General features: G+C 60.5%; 3 protein-coding genes across 4 annotated transcripts; all 3 read left to right on the top strand.

Annotated features, from left to right (window-relative positions):
- Positions 1–262: 262 nt before the first annotated feature.
- On the top strand, positions 263–8,086 carry TXLNA (taxilin alpha). 2 transcript variants are annotated; one of them, XM_065650746.1, is made up of 11 exons: positions 263–456; positions 1,445–1,585; positions 2,406–2,744; positions 3,022–3,113; positions 3,701–3,871; positions 4,204–4,398; positions 4,566–4,685; positions 4,899–4,973; positions 5,470–5,562; positions 5,951–6,046; positions 6,528–8,086. In XM_065650746.1, the coding sequence occupies exons 2-11, from the start codon at positions 1,480–1,482 to the stop codon at positions 6,870–6,872; spliced, it is 1,632 nt and encodes a 543-aa protein (XP_065506818.1). In that variant the 5' UTR covers positions 263–456; positions 1,445–1,479; the 3' UTR covers positions 6,873–8,086. The 2 variants fall into 2 exon arrangements, with proteins under 2 accessions (XP_065506818.1, XP_065506816.1); XM_065650744.1 differs by having other exon boundaries at positions 263–470.
- A 726-nt stretch (positions 8,087–8,812) lies between these two features.
- CCDC28B (coiled-coil domain containing 28B) lies at positions 8,813–11,065 on the top strand. The gene is made up of 5 exons (XM_065650312.1): positions 8,813–9,344; positions 9,444–9,586; positions 9,671–9,825; positions 9,930–9,952; positions 10,627–11,065. The coding sequence occupies exons 1-5, from the start codon at positions 9,190–9,192 to the stop codon at positions 10,676–10,678; spliced, it is 528 nt and encodes a 175-aa protein (XP_065506384.1). The 5' UTR covers positions 8,813–9,189; the 3' UTR covers positions 10,679–11,065.
- IQCC (IQ motif containing C) lies at positions 10,910–13,725 on the top strand. The gene is made up of 5 exons (XM_065650311.1): positions 10,910–10,991; positions 11,364–11,507; positions 12,008–12,338; positions 12,467–12,585; positions 12,991–13,725. Exons 1-5 carry the CDS (start codon positions 10,923–10,925, stop codon positions 13,030–13,032), a joined length of 705 nt encoding a protein of 234 aa, XP_065506383.1. The 5' UTR covers positions 10,910–10,922; the 3' UTR covers positions 13,033–13,725.
- Positions 13,726–13,730: the final 5 nt, after the last annotated feature.

The raw sequence follows: 13,730 nt of genomic DNA, 5'->3' as shown, positions 1-13,730 counted from the left end.
CGGGAGGGCTCCGGTGTCCCGGGGGGATCGGGGGTGGCCCCGGGGGTGGCCCCGGGCGGGCCCTGCGGTGCCGCTACCGGCGAGGGCCCCGCGCGGGGCACGCTGGGAGTTGTAGTTCGCACGGCGGGCCCCGCGCAGGGCATGTCGGGAGCTGTAGTCCGCGGGGCTTCCCCGCCACGGCTGCCGCTCTTTCCCGGCAGCCCCCGCGGCAGCCCGGCGCTGATTGGTGGGCGGTGCGGCCCGGCGCATGCGCAGCGCGGGGCCGCCGGGAGGCCCGGGCCGGAGCCGCTTCCCTCAGCACCGGTACCGGCACCGGGCAGGCCGCGCCGCGCCGGGAGGGGCCCTTGCGCCCTCTCCTCCCTCACCCCTTCCCCTCCGATGTACCGGGGTGCCGCCGGGGCCGGCGCGGTGATTGGCTGAGGAGAGAGAGGGAAGACTTGCGTCAGACCGCTGGAGGTGACGTCAGCGGGGTGCGTGCGTGACGTCACTGCGGTGCTGGGGGGCGGGGGGACACACACGTGTGTTTCCTTTTATCGTCATGGGGGCTTATCCCGGGGGCGAGACGGGCAGCAGGGTCCGGGGCACTAACGGGGGTACCGGGGGGTGCAGAGCGGGGGGGGCGGTGCTAATTAGGGATGGGGCAAAAATACTAATAACGGGGGAGGGAGTTGGCCGGGCCGGGGATGTCGGTGTCGGGGCTGGGGCTGCTGGGGGACAGGAGGTTGTGAGGGGCAGGAGGTTGGGGGGGGGGCAGGAGGTTGTGGGGGGCTCAGGAGGCTGTGGGAGGCAGGAGGTTGGGGGGGTCAGGAGGCTGTGGGGGGCAGGAGGTTATGGGGGGCCGGGGGGGGTGCAGGGGGTGATTCGGGGCTGTTCCCGCCCGCGGGGAAGCGCCACGGGAGGTGAGTTGTTCCCGGCAGCCCAGAAAAGCAGCGCCTGGGGCCGCGTGGGGCGGGCCCGGCTGTGCCCGCGGGGCGGACACGGGCTCGGCCGCTGCCAACGCTCCTTCCCGAGCCCGGCCCCGGGCTGCGCTCCGAGGAAACGCCGAGATCCCCGTTTCACCGCTGCGAAACGGCGAGAGAAGCTGTTCTCTGCTTCTCCTGGAACAGCCCCTTGGCTCCGGGCGAGGAGCACAGGCTGCCGCTGCTCCCTAATTAGTACCTTAACTAGAGCAGATTAGGGAAACTGGTGCTGAGTGTGAGTTGGGAGATGGTGCTGTGCTCTTGGGGGAGCTGTGTCCGGCTCTCTCAGCAGGAACAGGAGTTATCCTGGCACAGAGACCTTTGTGCTGAGGTGCAAATCAACAACAAAACGATGTTTTCCCTGGCATGGAGCTGCGGGTGGGAGACTGTGCTGAGAACAAATTCCTTCCCAGTCCAGGTGAATGACTCCTAAAATCCCGCAGGCTTCTTAAAGTTAGGTTTAGTTGCTGTTTCTCTTTCTCTAGGGTTTGTCAGGACTGAGCCAGGGAGAAAGGTCAAGATGAAGAACCAAGGTGGGGAGACCAAAGCCGCCCCACAGCCTGGCAGCGCTTCCAAACTGGTGCTGGAGGATGGGGACTCGCCAGAGGCCGTGGCACCCCTGGAAGGTGGGGGGTCCCTGGGGCGTGAGGAGGGGTCTGGAGCCTGGAGAGTGGCTGGTGCTTCCTCTGTGGGAGGGTGGGCAACTGTCTGCAGCTCCTGTGACTTGTCGGAGAGCAGCTGTGATTTCCAGGGCAGAAAATCCCAGTTTCTCTGTGTTTCTGCATGTGTACAGTTCTGAAGCAGTTACCATGTCTTGACCAAAGCGCGGAGCTGGTTCTCGTCTGAAAACGAGGGGTTGTTTGTCCTTAAGGGTCCCATTTGGGAAATGTCAGACAACTCTTTCCTTGGGGCAGCACTGAGTGACCTGCCCTGTTACTGACGCTTCGTAAAAATTATTCCCTGGAAGACAAAAAGCAGGTCTAACCAAGTAGGTGACTGGTTAAAGTGAACCCTGCTGTATATTGTGGTGCCCAGTAAATGTGGGATGTAGGACACGCACAGAGAGAGGTCAACTCAGGTTTAAAAATTGATCGTAATGTAAAAAACCCGGCTCTGGGGATGTCAGCAAGCAGTTCCCGTGAGGGAAAGCTCGCATGCAACCTGCTTTCATGAAAGATTAGGGGGAAGGAGGGGGGGAATTTTTGCTCTTGACAGATGTCAGGGGCTTGGTCATGCTCTTGTGATCAAAAGCGAGTCTGTTGGGAACGCACGTCCATTGTCACGGCAGCGGCTGCAGACGCCGCCAGAACAAAGCGGCTCATGTCGCTGGAGGTTTGTCCGGCCCTGCTGCGGCGGGTACTCGGAAAACCTCCCCTTTTTCAGCCACTTCTAGGGAACCGACGGCGTTGGGGAAGCCTCACGCTTTTGTGTTCCTGTCTCCTGCAGCTCCTCTCGTGCAGGAGGACACCAAGTCCTCCCGGCCCACCGTGCGGGACGTCTCTGAAGAGCTGAGCCGGCAGCTCGAGGACATCTTGAACACGTACTGCGTGGATGCCAGCCAGGAGGGCGCGGGCGAGGACGGCGGCCAGAGCGAGCCCGCCGAGACGGAAGAAGCCGAGAAGTGTCGCAGCGAGTCCCCGAGGAACGGTGACCAGGAGACGGGCGGCCCTGAGATGAACGGGGAGAAGGAGAACACAAAGGGGACTGAAGAGTTTCGACCCGGCGAGGAGTGTGGGGAGCGGGATCAGAAGAAGGCTCAGGAAAAGAAGAAAGCCAAGGGCCTAGGTGAGCGGTTCTGCAGACACAACTCTCTCCAGCCAGCCCAGCGGTGGTTCCGCTCTGAAAATTGGGTCTGGCCCCAGCTGGGGGGGTGTTCCCCCACTGCGTGCGGTGAAATCTCTGGGGCAGAGCCCTGAGAAGAAGTGGTGGCTCTGCCCCAGGGCAGGCGCGGCTCTGAGACCTGGTTTGTCTCTCCTCTCCTTGCCCTTATGAACCAGAGCTCTGTAAATGGATTTTGGTTTGTTTATTTATTTATTTTTTTAAATTCCACCTCTCATTCCAGGCAAAGAAATCACTTTGCTGATGCAGACACTGAACACCTTGAGCACGCCAGAGGAGAAACTAGCAGCGCTGTGCAAGAAATACGCTGAGCTGGTGAGTGCGTCTTTCTCCATCCCGGGCTCTGGGGAGGGCACCGCAGCAGCGGCTGCGGGAGCTGCTCGAGGAGCCAGGACGTGGCTGTAGATTTGTATTTCTTCTTGATATGAAGAGGGACAGTCCAGGAACACACCTGTAGCTTTGCGGTGTATGTTCTGGGATCTCTGCGGTGCTGGGTATCCAAATACCAGAGGACAGATGTTGCTTGGTTCAGCCAGGCTTTGTCGTTTGCGGAAGTGTAAGCACGTGCGGGAGCATTTTGGGCAAATCTGTGTGTAAGAGGAGTCTGGATCTGTTTTTTTCTCTGCTCCTCTAATGCAGAAGCTGCATCTCTTTTACCAACACGTGCGTGGAGGTGCTGGATGAACATTTAAATCTTTCAGATTCCAGCAGGACAGGAATTCAGGGACCTGTTCAGGGGACCTTGGGGTCTGCATCAGTCCTGCTCCGCTCCAAAGCGGCATCTTTTGCGTTGTGTCCTCCCCTCAGAGCACAGAGAGCACTTCTTTGAGCCCCTCCTCAGGGCGCAGCACATTGTTCTGGTCTAGTTTGCATCATCTATGCCCTTTGCTCCCCTGTCCCAGCTGGAAGAGCACCGCACCTCCCAGAAACAGATGAAGATCTTGCAGAAGAAGCAGACGCAGCTGGTGCAAGAGAAGGATCACCTGCAGAGTGAGCACAGCAAGGCCATCCTGGCCCGCAGCAAGCTGGAGAGCCTGTGCCGCGAGCTGCAGAGACACAACCGCACCCTCAAGGCAAGTGTCTCCGGGGCGCTTCTCCAGGAGCTGCTGCATCCCAAAGCGCTTGGATCACTCGCCGAGAACTGTTCTAGCAAATTTACTTTTCCCAATGAGCGCCCTCAGTCTGCCATCTGGGGCAGTGCTTTAATTTTGCTGTTAAATGATTATCCACAGTGCCTGAGTGTTAATTCAGGGTATATTCACTGGAGAGAGGGAGGGAAAAAGTCCAAAGTTGTTTCCTGATGGCTACACGCAGCAGTGGGAGGCCGGGCGGGTTCAGAGCATCGATTTGGGCAGTTTGCTCCCCAGAGTGACACGTCCCCACTTTCCCTGCTCTCCTCGCACAGGAGGAGGGTGTCCAGCGTGCACGGGAGGAAGAGGAGAAGAGGAAGGAGGTGACATCCCACTTCCAGGTGACGCTGAACGACATTCAGCTCCAGATGGAGCAGCACAACGAGCGGAACTCCAAGCTGCGCCAGGAGAACATGGAGCTGGCGGAGCGGCTCAAGAAGCTCATTGAGCAGTACGAGCTGCGGGAGGAGGTGGGTCGGGGTGGGATCGGGGTGCAGGGCTGCTCTGGTGCCTCCGTTCTGCCCGGTGACGCGTGTTTGTGTTCCTGGTGGGGGAAAGGAGGCTCTGGGCTCTTCCCTTGGGGTGGCTGCTGGGACAGCCCTGAGCGTGGCGGTGACCGGTCCCGTTCCCTTGGCAGCACATCGACAAGGTGTTCAAACACAAGGACCTGCAGCAGCAGCTGGTGGACGCCAAACTCCAGCAGGCGCAGGAGATGCTGAAGGAAGCCGAGGAGAGACACCAGCGGGAGAAGGACTTTGTAAGTCTCGGGGCAGTTTTGCGAGCGCTTCGCTTTTTGCCTTGTCCCTCTGCGGAGGCTCGTTCCCCTGGCTCCCCAAGGGCAGAGCGCAGACGGGGTGAGACTGCAGCCCTGCTCTGCTCCTCGCGGCCCCCCCAGCCCGCTCCCGTCGGCAGGGACATGCTGAGAGCCGTCCCTGGTGACAGCCGGGTCACTGCCTTTGCTCTTCCCCAGCTGCTGAAGGAAGCGGTGGCCTCGCAGAGAATGTGCGAGCTGATGAAGCAGCAGGAGACCCATCTCAAGCAGCAGGTGAGTTACCCACTCTGTGCTCAGCCTGATTATTTGCTTGGTTTTTTTTTTCTTTTTTTCCTCCCTAAGCAGGGAACAACCCAAAGTTCTTTAATCTGGAAGACACAGGGGTAGGATTGCTCCTGCGTTTGGTTTTGGTGAGCCTGTGTCAGCCCAGTGTGAGCTGAGACTTCCTGCAGTGATTCTGCCTTCCGGGAGAAAGGAGCCTTGGTTTTTGGTTTTCACCAGGACTGGGAGCATCGTGTGATCACTCCTTGCTGAATCAGACCCAGCAAGTGCTCCTGCCCAGGCCAGACGTTTGCAGAACACATCAGCCTCAGGATGTTTCCCTAGGAAGGAATTTTTCCACATTCTCCTGCGCCTAATGCTGGCAGAGCAGCCCTGTCCTGCCCTGTTGTTTGTCATGAAGCCCCGTCACAAGATCGCTACCTCAGTTCTTGGCAAGGGCTGTCGGGAGGTGCACGGTGAGCAGCTCTAACCCTGTCTCTTCCCGCAGCTCGCTCTCTACACGGAGAAGTTTGAAGAATTCCAGAACACCCTTTCCAAAAGCAGTGAAGTGTTCACGACCTTTAAACAGGAGATGGAGAAGGTGGGTGATGCTCTTGCTGCCCAGCAGAGCTCCTGCGGTCTGGAGGCGCTGCCTGTCTGTCTCTCCTTGAGCGAAGAGCCGCAGCCCTTTAGTTTTGTTTAGTTTTGCTGGTAAATATTAAAATCAGCCATGAGCCGGCTGCTCACAGAGGGTCCATACCATCCTTGCTGCGTCAGAACAAGCAGTGCTGCCCCGTCCCCTGGTTTGTTGTTACCCACTCAGTGTTTCCCACTGCTGAAGCTGCAGCGAGACACGGAGACGTTTCCCAGGACGGCAGAACTGTGCTGGGACAGCGGGTGCCAGTTTGGGGACACATGAGATGTCACTGACTGCAGCGCTCTGCCTGTGGCTTATTTATTCCCTTTTTTTTGTCACTGTCGTTCTGTAGATGACTAAGAAAATCAAGAAGCTGGAGAAGGAGACCACGATGTATCGCTCTCGCTGGGAGAGCAGCAACAAGGCTCTGCTGGAGATGGCTGAGGAGGTGAGGAGGCTGGAGCAGTGCGGGGACGTGTTGTGTGGCTTTGGGCTGGAGCTGAGGGGAGGCCAAACCTCAAATCCTGGCCTCAGTTTTGGGCCGCTCCCAACAAGAAAGCCCCTGAGGTGCTGGAGCAAGTTCAGAGACGGGAACGGAGCTGGGGAAGGGGCTGGAGCACAAGCGTGATGGGAGCGGGTTTAGAGGAGGTTGAGTTTGGATCTTGGGAACAATTTCTTCCCCGAAGGGCTGTGGGGCATTGGAACAGGCTGCCCAGGGCAGTGCTGGAGTCACCATCCCTGGAGGGGTTGAACAGACGGAGATGAGGTTCTCAGGACATGGGGCAGTGCCAGGGATGGGGGAGCGATTGGACTTGATCTTGAGGGGCTTTTGCAACCAAAATGATTCCATGATTCCATGGTTCTGTCTTTCTCTCTTTCTGCCTCTGTCCCCAGTGTGGCAGAGTCTGAACTGTCTCTCTTATTTGCAGAAAACTCTTCGGGACAAAGAGTTAGAGGGGCTTCAGGTGAAAATCCAGCGCTTGGAGAAGCTGTGCCGAGCCCTGCAGACAGAACGCAATGACCTCAACAAGAAGGTGCAGGACCTGTGTGCCCACGCACCTCGCGCAGACACGGACCCCTCGGAGCCTTCGAAGGACCCACCTCGGGACGGCCCCGAGGCGGCGGCGGCAGCGGGAGGTTCTGCAGCCGAGCAGGATTGTCTGCACTCGGGAAAGCCACCGCACGGCGCGGATCCTGCGGAGAGCCTGGGAGAACTGAGCACAGGAGCCTCGGGGCAGAGCGGGACCGAGGAGGGGGCTCAGGGCGCTGCCTGAGCCCGCGGAGCAGCGGGAGAGGGAGGGGAACGTGGGGGGTTCCAGAGACTCGGCCCGACGCCCCTCTCCTGGTGCTGGGACAGGCGCGAGAGGTCAAGCCTCCGGGGGATTCCGGATTTCCTGGCTTAGGTTTTTGGAGGGTTTTTAAAATTTTTATATATATATATATATATATATGATTATATATATGATATATAAAATACGTGCAGGGCAACGAACACTTTATATATGGATACATGTGAAAGCTAGAATGACCCACCTCCCTGCGTGTGCGTGAATAACTAATATATGGAGACTCAACCTAAGGGCCCTTTCACGACAAGACTTGTCACTGGCAGGCTGTGAACTCCCGAAAATCTAACACAGCTCAGGCAAGCGGATGGGTCTGTCAGCACCTCCACAGTGACTCTGCATCGAGTGAGAGCGAAGGAGCTGAGCCGAGGAGAACCGCAGCCTTTCCCAGCTCTGGATTCTCCCTCCTCTGCGTTGGGTCTCCCAGACACTCGTGTTTTTTTGGTGCCCGTGAGTGGAGCAAACAAGGGGGGAAGAGGCCGTTTCTCTTCCTCTGCCTGGGTTTTATGTGTTGATCGGGGACAAAGAGAAGCAGAGGAATGGGGAGTGCCCGGTTCACCCAGAACCTGCCAGCGTCTCAACCGCCTTATGATTCACAGTTGCCTCTTTGCTATACGCACATGCGCACAAGTGTATTAAACAGTTAATCCAAAGGTCTAAGTCCCAAGTGTTTTGCACAAGTGCATGTGGTCGGTTGTGCAAGGGGCTGGGGAGGTTCTGCCCGAGCTCCTCTGCCCTGTGTCAGGACCTCCCGGTCGCTGAGCAGACGGTCTCGGGGGCGTCCACAGAGCTGGAGCTGCAGGAGGATAAACCTGCGTCTGCTCCACAACCTGCGGCTCAACCCGAATTGCTGGGGCCAGCACAAGGACCGTGTCTTCCTTCCTCATGGGGACTCCAGTGAGTTAGGGTCTAACGAGTCTCCACAGAGCCACGGCCCCGAACATCTGCTGGGATGTTCCCTGGAGCCGAGCGCGGCTTCGTCGGCCCCTCGATGTCCGTGTTTCTTCCCCCAGTGCAGGGACGCGTCTGCCTTGGAAGGAGTGGCAGGAGCCCCGTTCCCAGCTGACGGGCTGTGGACCTCTTTCCATCCTTTCAATAAAACAAAAACCTTAGAAAGCCACCTTTTTTTTTTTTAATTTTCCCTGTTATGGTACAGATAACCACTGGGGGGGGGGGGCTATTGTATGTATCTCTGTATCGAATAGAAATGCACTCAACCTCGCTGCTGCTCTGTGTGTTGTTTCTTGCTTGTTAGGCCATGTTTGGGAGGGAAGATTTGGGGCGCTGGGGTGGGGATGGGGGTTCTGCTGGGCTCGGCTCCCCGGGGCGCTGGCTCTTCCTTCCCCGGGGCCAGGGGGACCCGGGAGGGACCTTCTGCGGCAACGGGGACACGAGGCTCGGGTGGGTTTGTCCCCAGGACTCCAGAACGGGGAATCTCATCTGTGATTGTCCCTCCCTGCGAGCCGGGGTGGCCACCAAGCACCGTGTGCCCTGCGGGTCCTGGCACTGGTGGCACCGAACCCCCGGCTGGCTCCAAAACGTCCAACATTGGCTTGAAGTCCCGCAAGGACTGAAATAAGAAGCCACGTTGGGTTGTGTGTGCGCGGAGGGGATGGGATCTGCCGTTCACCTCGCTCCTTTGTGAGGGGCGGGGGATCGTTCCTGCGGCGACGATCCCGAGCTCCGAGTCTGGGGACACCGGGGGGACGCGGGGGAAGCCCCGGGGGGGGGCGGGCGGTGACCCCGCTCTGCGGGGCGTCCCCGGGGAAGCCACACGGGAACGGGCCGCGTTGCTCGGGCAGCCGGTGACCGGCAGTGCCACTCCCGGAGGAAGTTCCTTTCCCTTTAAATGCAAATCCCGACGCTGGGATTGCGGGGACGAGTGTCCGGCGGGCTCGGGGACGCGGCCGGGCCGGTACCGGGGGTCGGGCCGGTACCGGGGGTCGGGCCGGGGCTCAGCGCGGGTCAGTCCCCGCCGGGCGGCCGGAGGCTGTGGACAAGGGGGCTCCCGCAGCCCCCGGCTCCGCTCCAGCGCAGGGGCCGCGATCGCGCAGCCCGAGCCCGGCTGCTGGTGCCCGGGTCCGAGCTCCCGACACCGCCCGGAGCTCCCGGTGCCGCCCGGAGCTCCCCGGGAGGACCCGACCCCGCCCGCTCCGGGCAGACCCCGGCGGGGACGAGAGGCCCCGGTGCGGGGAAGGGGCCACCGAGAGCCCCGTCCGTCCCGCGCGGGGTTCCCGGTGCCGGGATGGAGGAGCGGAGGAAGAAGCGGAGCCCCAAGACCTGCCTGGCGCAGCCGCCGCCCCCCGGAGCCCCCCGCCCGCTGCCCCCCAGCAAAAGCGCGTCCTTCGCGCTGCCGCTGCCCGCCCAGCCCTCGCCCCGCCAGCGCGCCCGGCTCCGGCGGTCAGTGCCGGGGCTGGGGGGTGACCGGCAGCCCCCCGGGGTCCCTCCGGTGCGGGGCGGTGGGTCCGGGCGGTACCAGCCTGTGTGTGCCCCGGGCAGGGCCAGCAAGGAGCGGGGGGGCGCGGCGCGGGGGGCCCCGCTGCAGCACAGCTTCCTCACCGACGTGTCCGATGTCTGCGAGATGGAGGGGGGGCTGCTCAGCCTCCTCAGCGACTTCCACTCCGGAAAGCTGCAGGCGTTCGGTGAGGGGATGGGGGGCACAGGGGGGCCGAGGGGACGCGGGGGCGGGCACGGCTGGGGGGCCTAACGCCCCCGGCGCGGCGCAGGGAAGGAGTGCTCCTTCGAGCAGCTGGAACACGTGCGGGAGATGCAGGAGAAGCTGGCGCGGCTGCACTTCGGGCTCGACGGCTGCGTGGAGGAGCTGCCCGAGGAGCAGAAGAAGGTGGCGGCTGACAGGAACCTGGACCAGCTGCTGGCACACGTGAGTGTCACCCCCCGTGTCCCCAGCCCTGCTGCCGTGGCTGGGATCCCCCCCGGCCCCGGCCACCCCGCGGGTGTCTCAGCCTCTGCCTTCGCCTTCTGCAGCTGGAGGAGCTCAGCAGCTCCATGTATCCTGGCCCGGGGGCGATGGCGGTGGCACTGGTGACAGTGACAGCGGTGATGGTGGTGGTGGCAGAGATGGCGGTGGCGGGGAGGGTGACAATGGGAGAGGCGGGGTGGCGATGGTGGGGGCAGTGATGGTGGGGGCAGTGATGGTGGGAGGACAGCGATGGTGAGGGGACAGCGATGGTGAGGAGACAGCGATGGTGAGGAGACAGCGATGGTGAGGGGACAGTGATGGTGGGGACAGTGATGGTGGGGGGACAGTGATGGTGGGGGGACAGTGATGGTGGGGACAGCGATGGTGGGGGGACAGTGATGGTGGGGGGACAGTGATGGTGGGGGGACAGCGATGGTGAGGAGACAGCGATGGTGAGGGGACAGTGATGGTGGGGACAGCGATGGTGGGGGGACAGTGATGGTGGGGGGACAGTGATGGTGGGGGGACAGCGATGGTGAGGAGACAGCGATGGTGGGGACAGTGGTGGTGAGGGGACAGTGGTGGGGGGGGGGACAGTGATGGGGGGGACAGTGATGGTGGGGACAGTGCTGGCGGTGGTGACAGTGCTGGCGGTGGCAGTGCTGGACGGGTGGCAGTGCTGGCAATGACGGTGCCGGACTGGTGACGGTGCCGGCGGTCGCAAGGTCCCCGTGTCCCCACGTTTCCCTGACCCGCGCTCAGACAGAAGCTGCACTTGGCCGAGAGCCCGGACCCCGAGGACGCGGCCGCCTGACCCCGCGGCCGCCACCAGGAGCCCCCACGGGAGCCGCAGCCCCACAGCGGGGCCACCCCCGCGCGGAAGGGCCGATGGCGGCGACAGCGGCGACAGCGCGGGGACACTCGGGGACACTCGGGCCCAGCGCGGCCAGCTCCGCCCCGCCGCCATCTTTGCGGGACCCACGTGACGGGCGGCGGCGCCGGCGCGGCCGGATGACGCCATCAGGAGGCGCCCGGTTGGCGGGTCGGTGGCGCTGGCCATGGCCGCGGCGCTGGGGGCGGAGGCGGAGCGGTGGCGGCGGCTGGTCCGCGGTGTGACCCGCCTGCAGGTGCGGGCCCGCCCGGGGTGCGGCCCTGAGCGGGGAGAAGCCCGTGGGAGGGGGGCCTGGCTGGGAGGGGTCCCCGTGGGGTGGGCACGGCCGGGCGGGGCCGTCGCGGAGAAGCGGGGGGGGGGGGTCACAGCTGGGCGGGCCTTGGGGGTCACAGCTGGATACGGGGGGCCCGCGGGGGGCCCTGCTCAGCCGGCGCTGCCTCATTAAAACCCGCCTGGTTCCTGCCCTGGGACGCGTTTGGTCCTTGTGCGCCCGGCCGAGACCCCGGTGGGGGGGGCGGGAGGGACAGTGAGGGACAGGGGGGACAGTGAGGGACAGGGGGGACGGTGTGGCCGGGGGGGCTCTGGCAGCAGCACCTCCACCCCGCAGGCCTGCGTGCGGGGGCACCTGCTGCGGCGGCGGTTCCGGAGCCTGCGGGCGCAGTACGAGGCCGTGGTGCGGGAGATCGAAGGAGACCTGGAGCAGCTGGAGTGGAGGGGACAGTTCCTGCCGCGCCCCGTGTTTGTCCCCAAGGTCTGCGCGTCACGATGTTGGGGACTTCTGCGGCCCCTTCTGGGGGGAGCACTGGGGCACCTGCAGGTGGTGCGGACGGGGCAGCTGCACCCCAGACAGTACTTTTGCAGCGTAGTCCCAGGAACCTGCATTTCTACCAAATTAAAAATGATAATTACGCAGCCGAGGCCTGTGAGACTGTCCCCGGTTTGTGTCCCTGAGACCCCACTGAGGATTTCTTCCTCCAGGTGAAGCTCAGCCCCAAGTCACACGCCCGACCTGCAGAGGTGACTGTGTGGGTGCTGTCCCCAGACACCCACCTTGCCCTCCTGTGGTTGAGCTCTGCTCTCTGATGGTTTTACCACTTCTGGAAGGAAAGTCCTTTAAAAATTCCACAATGGCTCCGAGCAGAGCACAGCGGTGTCATGGCAGGAGTGCTGCTAACAGCAGATCTCTGACTGCCACCTTTCAGATCTTTATATTTTCTTTATATTTCAATCTTTTACGTTTTGGTGCTTTAGAAGCCACCGCAAGAGAAGCTGTCAGCTCCGCAGGAGTCTGTACCGAGTGACGTGGCCAGCGCAGAAAAACCGCAGGAGGAGCTGGACAACCCTGAACCTGAACGGGACCAGGGCTGCAGCAGCAGGAAACCTACAGCCCAGCTGCAAAGTGAGAAAGAACCGAGTTCTGCAGGTGAAGGCCACACAGCGAGCCTCAAAAATCTTGGGGCTGATGCAAAGAAATGCACTGAAAAGGCCCCAGGAGAGAGCGAGGATCGGCAGAACGACAGCACCGTGTCCTCTACGTGGGACAGTGCGGTCCTGCACGCCGAGTCCCTTGGAGCCAGCCTGGGTGAGAGCCGGGCGAGTGACCGAGAACCAAAACCTTGAGAGCATCCTGGAGAGGTCAGAACAACAGAGACAGACGGTGCTGTCTGAATCTGTGTTCTAAGAACAGGTTATTTTTCTGTTGCTTTGCAGAAATTCCGCTTGAGGACATAAAGGAGCTTCCTCGAACTCGGGCTGGTCTCCAGTCGTACAGAAATCACTTGGTCATGGAGTTGCTGTGGTTGGAACAAGCCATCGCCAGCCGTAAAAATGTGAGGGCCCGACCCTTCTCTTCCAAACCAGACCAGTGCTGTCTGTGCTGGGACTGAACAGTGACAGTTGAGTCACCCAAGGCTTGGATCAGGTGGTGGCCGTGCCCTTTTTATTCCTTTTCTGGGGTAAAAGCAAAAAAAAAAAAAAAAGGGAATGCTGTTTAGTACAGTGATGAGCTTCACTCCAGTGCCGGTGCTGCTTTGGTGACGCTGTGTGATGCCACGGTGGGTGCCTGGGCACCGACTGGCTCAGTGAGTAGCTGTTTGTGCTGCTTGAAAAGTGACATTTGTGCATCTTCTGGCCAAATGCAGTGATTTTGCTGGCTCATCTGCAAGGGTGGGTGCTTTCCTACTTGTAGGTCTCTGGGATTTAATCGTTAACACTTGGTTTTCTTTCTCTTGCAGTACTTGATGCTGAAACATCAGCTGGGGATTCCCGACCCGTAGGAGGATGTTCCTGAGCACACGGGGTGTTTGTTTTGTGTGGAGAAGCAGTGAAGCTGCAGCAGCGCAGCTGTGACGTGACCTCACAAACAGCAGCAGCTTCGGGAAACTCCAGCTCTGCAGGTTGATGTTTTCCACTTCAGAGGAATGTGGCAAGAAAGCCTTTTATTTCTTTTAAATGTGAATATTTGGTGAAAGCGGGGATTAAACGTCACTGTGAAGCCAGGGAGGTTGTTGCATGTCCTGGGGCGAGATTCAGTGAGTGGAACTAAAATGCCTGAAGGCAGCGAGTGCTTTGAACCTGCAGGAACGAGCTCTTTTCCACCGGACTGTGGGTGACCCATGTGAACAATGAATCACACGCACAATTTTGTTAAATAATGAAAATCTTTCTCCTTTCCCCATCTCTATGGTGTGGTGATGTGGCAGAGGAGAGGGCTGCTTTCCTGGGCTCTAATTAAACTGGTTTGTGTGTGAACTTGGGAAGGAAGAATTACCAAATAGAACACCCATTTTCGTAACAAAATGCCTGCCAGGAAGTTTATTCTGTGTCAGATACTTCATCACATCATTGTCCCTCTGATTTGGAATGCTTGCAGCAATGAAACCTGTTCCCCAAAATATATACATCTGTTTTCTGTTAACTTGTTTTAGGAGCATCTGCCCATCATAGTAATAAACAGCCCTTGTATTAACCCCCT

The sequence above is a fragment of the Caloenas nicobarica genome, chromosome 23, assembly GCF_036013445.1.
Source record: "Caloenas nicobarica isolate bCalNic1 chromosome 23, bCalNic1.hap1, whole genome shotgun sequence".
In the NCBI taxonomy this organism is placed as follows: Eukaryota; Metazoa; Chordata; class Aves; order Columbiformes; family Columbidae; genus Caloenas; species Caloenas nicobarica.
This window is presented reverse-complemented; position numbering and strand designations above follow the sequence as displayed.